Source organism: Chinchilla lanigera, unplaced genomic scaffold, assembly GCF_000276665.1.
Source record: "Chinchilla lanigera isolate Chin_1 unplaced genomic scaffold, ChiLan1.0 scaffold00030, whole genome shotgun sequence".
Classification (NCBI taxonomy): domain Eukaryota; kingdom Metazoa; phylum Chordata; class Mammalia; order Rodentia; family Chinchillidae; genus Chinchilla; species Chinchilla lanigera.
In genome coordinates, this window is record NW_004955431.1 from 140,609 (window position 1) to 146,566 (window position 5,958).

General features: G+C 41.9%; 1 protein-coding gene across 7 annotated transcripts in view; it reads right to left on the minus strand.

Annotated features, from left to right (window-relative positions):
- Positions 1-390: 390 nt before the first annotated feature.
- The window catches only part of Kiaa0226l (KIAA0226-like ortholog), a 65,572-nt gene continuing 60,004 nt past the window's right edge, over positions 391-5,958 (minus strand). For all 7 annotated transcript variants that reach the window (XM_005387544.2, XM_005387545.2, XM_013515873.1 and 4 more), the window contains one exon: positions 391-750. In XM_005387544.2, the coding sequence (XP_005387601.1) occupies positions 638-750 (113 nt within the window). In that variant the 3' untranslated portion in view covers positions 391-637. The remainder of the gene's footprint in view (positions 751-5,958) is intronic.

Here is a 5,958-nt window from a genome sequence, read left to right on the forward strand (position 1 = left end):
GTGATGACAAATGCAGGCTGGTGTGTGCCACCTGAAATAGTGCCGTCTAGAGACATCAACTTCAAATTACACCTCTACTGGATCTCTATGTCCTGTGGAGACAAATTCATATTGAAATAGATGTAACTGCAGAAGTAATATGTGCTCATTATGCTAATTCTCGAATAAATGTGTATGGCTGACAAAATCACAAATAGTATTTAAGTAGTCTGTTTCCTGAAAGAAAGAAAAGCCCGATGAAACAGATCTTTAGTTACATTTCTGTTCACTGAAATTATCAGTTTCAACAGACAAGCTTTAAAGAAAGAAGAACTGAGTAATTCATCTCATCAGTTACAATTGATAAAAAAAGGAGAGGGCTCAGAAATTAGCCAAACACAACCATTCCAATGAAATTTTAAAAGTATCAAAAACAAGTTTATTTTTATAAAACTCAATAGGAGCAAAAATGTCAAACATTTGTAAACAACACCATTAGTAACAACTCTGCTTAATAACAAAGACTGCATTCTTCTAAAACATCAAATATATAAAATGAGGAGAATCTTGGTGCCTAAAGCAATATGACTGATAATAAGATACAAATGGCTATTACATAAGACATGTTTAACAGTCTTTTCCACAAGACTGTTGAATATCATGTAGCTGTCAACGGCAAACCTTGCAGAAGTCTTCTCCGAGCTGTGATCCGTGCACACCGTGGGCAGCCTGAGGACTGGAAGCAGTGTTTGTGAAAGCAAGCCTGGCATGCTGCAAGCAAGTAAATCAGGCATTAGCAAGCACATGGTCTTGTTTTGTCACATAGGTACATTCTCACCCTAGGGAGGAGCAGTGGGCATCTGAAACCAGGACCCAGTCTTCTAAACAGAAATCAGCCACGATGAAACTCACACAAATGAAGAACATGAGGCCCAGAGAGGCTGATGGATGTAGGAGATGCTACAGTGCCCCAGATCTGCCAGGCACAAAGGCTGGTGTTCCCCCAGCCTTATGGTGGCTGAAGGCTCTGGGAGATGAGCTGCTTCTCTGGAAATGACCTGAGTAGAGATCTGCTTTGTCCAAGGTCATGCATCCCTGCTGGCACTGCCAGTATCCAGTGACTGTCACTGTGGGGTTTGAAGACCAACCCAGCATTCTGTCCCCAGGTCAGGATAATGCTTGAAGGCCACCCCAGCTCCCCAGCTCCCATCGGATGGGCTGGGACCTTCCATACAACCACACCATGATTCGGCTTCTCCCTGTATTCAGTCCTGTTCCCTTCACACACACACCCTCCCCCAACAGGTACAGAGCCAGAGAACCATGAGATTTTGCACACAGATCCTTGCCTCTGGGTGTCTTTTGGGGAATCCATTCTGAAACACTATAATGCCAGACAGTTTGGGGCAGGCAACCTGAGAGTGGCCTGAAAAGATACTGTGCCCACATCAAGGGTGAAGGTAGGATCTAGTAGCAAACTATTCCTCATGAAACAGCTTATAAAGAATGATTCTTCTGAGTATTAATACCCTAGAATAAGAGTCAGCAACATTTTCAAAGAACAGCCAGATGGTAAATATTTTAGGCCTCAAGAGCCGTATGGCAGCCAACTACATTATTATGATACAAAGGTGGTCAGGATAGCACTTTAATGTTAGGTGTGAACATGATCCAGTTACAGAGCAGAGGCAGGCACAGGGAAGAATGGGACCATCTCCTCTATCTAAATCCCCCAAAGACATCAACTTTTGTCCCTGTCCTACCTTGAATTCCTTCCTTGAGTATACAACACTATATGATCTTCAGTTCATCACATAAGCACACACCAGCATCGGAGTATTTTAAAGTAACTAGCCAAGTGCAGAGGCGTGTGCCCATAATCTCAGCACTTTGGAAGGCTAAGGTAGAAGGGATATGAGTTTGACCCCAGATTGGAAAACTTAGGGACTTAGGACACCCTTTTAAGATATTTAAAACAATTTTTTTAAGGGTTAGGGACGTAGCTTGGTGTGAAGACTGGGCTCAATCCTTACTGAAAAAACAACCATTTTAAATTATTATGCTATTCAGCTTAAACTAATGTTGTGATCTATTATTAAACCAATTGCCCTGCGTGTGCCCTGCACCAAGTGAGTGAGTGCTCCAAGAGGTGCTGGTCCTGCGGCTCGAGTCCAGGCTTCACTCTAGCCACCACAGTTCCCAGCTGAAACTCGTGGAGAGAGCCAGGTATTTCCCATCTACATCCTTCGGGGAAGAGTGGGTGACCCAGGACCCCGCTGTCATTACAGACTGAGTCTCTGCCCTCTGCACACCCGCAGCAGACAGGAGGTCCTCACTCAGAAGCACAACAGACAGCTCTAGCTGGGGCGTGTCTGTGGCCCTCCCTGCACGCCCTGTGTGCCGAGTGACCAAGTGCTTCAAGAGCTGTTGATCCCGCAGTTCAAGTCCGGGCTTTACTCCCAAAGCCACAGAACCCAGCTGAAACTCACAGAGAGAGCCAGGTACTTCAGATCTACTTCCTGGGGGCAGAGCGGATGACCCAGGACCTCGTTGCCATTACAGACTGAGTCTCTGCCATACCTGCACTCACGACAGACAGGAGGATCTCACTCAGAGGCCTCAGGAACTGCTTTAGCTGGAGTGCACTTGTGACATCTCCCTGAGAGCACTCTGCACAGTGTGAGTGAGTGATCTAAGAGCTGCTGGTACCGTGATTTGAGTCCATGCTTTACTCACACTGCCACGGTTCCCGGCTGAAATTCATGGAGAGACCCAGACAGGAGGTCCTCACTCAGAATCCCCAGGGATTGCTTTCACCAGGGTGCACGTGTGGCACCTCCCTGCATGCACCCTGTGCTGAGTGAGCGAGTGTTCCAAAAGCTGTTGGTCCAGTGGTTTGAGTCCTTGCTTTACTTGCACCAGGATCCCCTAGGGGGGCGCAGGCACAGGCAGTCTGTGACTGCTGTCCAAATGGCCTGCATCTGGTTCCTGTATGTGTTCTGAACTGACTGGAGACACAGAATCAGGGGGTTAACAAGCTGTCAACCCTGGAGTTTGTGTCTGGCCTTTGCCTGTACCCTGAAATGCCTGGGGACATAGGTCCACTGGACCGCGATTATCACACCAGTGCAGCCTGAGTCTGGGCCATGCATGTGCCCTGAAGTGTAAGGGGATGCTGGATCAGATGGTCTGCCATCAGCTGACACCAATGCCCATGTCTGAGACCTGGAATAATGACATACAAATCAATAACTGCTGGAAAATCTGAGATAAAATAGTGCTTCTCAAGGGTCACTGAGAGGCAAACATGACCAACAGAAAAACTAGGAACACTAGTGGCCTTTACTGTGCAGTCACTGAACAGGGAAACTGAGCTTTCTGCATTCGGTAGCAAACATGACAAAACGAAAGACTAAAACACAATCCCAGAACTCCACCCCACTCACAACAAGCCAGGCAGACATCGACATAGGAGAACTTGGTAAACACATGCCTGAAATAGCTGAAATGATTGCAGTGGAAGTAAAGAAACAACTCCATAAGGCCATAGAAGAGATGAGATCAGAAATAATCTCTCAGGCAAACAATGAAATGACAATAATAATGAAAGAACTGCTCAAAAAGTCTGCAGAAGAAACATATGAGAAAATAGAATAGCAAAGTCAATGGATGGAAGCATTACATGAAAAATACACAAAGCACTTAGAACGCATGAACCAGATTCAGAGAGATTTCCATGAAAACAAAGCTTCCATTGAAAACTGTCAAAACAGCTTGAATAAAACTGAAGATAGAATCTCAGACTTGGAAGACAGCATCACAGCTAGCACACATGAAAGTAAGGATTGCGTAAAATCAACAAGGATAAGGGAAAACTCAACTCAACAGCTGCAAGACAAGGCAAAGAGGAATAACGTACGACTTATAGGAGTCAACAAAACAGGAGGCACCACAAGTGACATAAAAAAAATATTCACAAAATAATAGCAGAAAATGTCCCAAGTATGGGAACCGAACCTGATATATAGGAAATGAGGCACATAGAACTTCAAACAACCACAACCAAAATAAAACTACACCCAGACATATAATAGTTAAGTTCCCAGATCTCCAGCAAAAGAACAGAATATTAAAAGTGGCTAAAGAAAAGAAACAGATTACCTATAAAGGAAAGCCCATGAGAATCACGGCAGACTTCTCAACACAAACCATCCAATCCAGACGAGCTTGGAGCGAAGTATTACAGGTCCTGAGACAGAACAGCTTCCAACCAAGAGTGATGTACCCTGCCCAACTTTCCCTCAACTTCAATGGAGAAATAAAATATTTCCACAAAAAAAAACAACTAAAGAACTTCATGAGTGCCAAGCCAGAATTACAAAGAGTACTAAAACATATTCTAGACAGAGAAAAATCTGATCGCAATTTCAAGAACAACACTAGAAATGAAAGGTCAAGAAGAGCAAGCAAATAAACAGGTAGGAAAAGTAGGACACTAACACAAGTAAATAATATGACAACGATAAATCAACACATATAGATTATAACTATAAATGTAAATGCGTTCAATTCTCCAGTCAAAAGAAACAGAGTTGAAGAGTGGATTAAAAAGCAAAATTGAATGATCTGCTGGATACAGGAAACATATTTGACTCAAAAGGAAATCATAGACTAAAAGTCAAAGGATGGAAAACAATCATCCATGCAACAAGAACCCAGAAAACAGCAGGTATAGCTATTCTGTTTGCAGAAAATGTAAACTGCAAACAGACAACAATCAAAAGAGATAAAGAAGGTCATTACATACTAGTCAGGGGAAAACTGCAAGAGGATGAGATAACAATCATAAACATGTATGCACCAACTACTGGAGGTCCAAATTATACAAGACAAATATTAACAGGCATGAAAACCCATATAATTAATGACAGTATTATAACAGGGGACATAAATACCCCATTGACACGAAGAGATAGGTCAGGTGGACAAAAAATCAGCAAGGAAATAACAGAGCTGAACCAAAGATGTGAACAAATGGACTTAGTAGATGTATACAAAATGTTTCACCCCACAACATCAGAATACACATTTTTCTCAGTAGCACATGGGACTTTCCCTAAAATAGACCACATCCTAGCCCATACAGCATACCTTCTGAGATGCAAAAGAACTGAAATTATCCCATGCATATTATCTGAACACAGTGCAATGAAATTGGAAATTAACGACAAAAGGAACTCCAAAAAACTCCATCAACACTTGGAAATTAAACAACAACCTCCTAAACAACCAAGGGGTCACAGAGGAAATTCAAGTGGAAATTAAAAAATACCTACAAACAAATGAACATATAAATACAACTTACCAAAATCTATAGGATGCAATGAAAGCAGTCCTCAGAGGTAAATTTATAGCAGTGAATTCACACATAAGGGAAACAGAAAGAGAACAAATAAGTAGCCTAATGCTACATCTCAAACCTTTAGAAAAAGAAGAACAAGTCAGGCCCAAAGCCCAAAGAAGGGAGGAGATTGTAAAGATTAGGGTAGAAATAAATGCAACTGAGACAAAGAAAACCCTCCAAAAAATAATCAAATCAAAGAGCTGGTCCTTTGAAAGAATAAATAAAATTGATAAACCACTAGCTAACCTTATCAAGAAAAGGAAGGAAAGAACTCAAATTCATGCAATAAGGAATCAAAACAATGAAATTACTACAGATTACATAGAAATTTACAAGATCATTCATACCTACTTTGCAAATCTTTACTCCCATAGGATAGAAAACTCAGAAGAAATGGACAGATTTGTACATGTGCATGAATTATGAAGGTTTAGTCCAGAAGATATCAAATTCCTGAAAACCCAACATCAATTAATCAGATTGAAAACGTGATTAAAAATCTACCAAGAAAGAAAATCCCAGGCCCTGATGGATTCACAGCAGAATTTGACAAGAAATTCAGAGAAGATTTAATA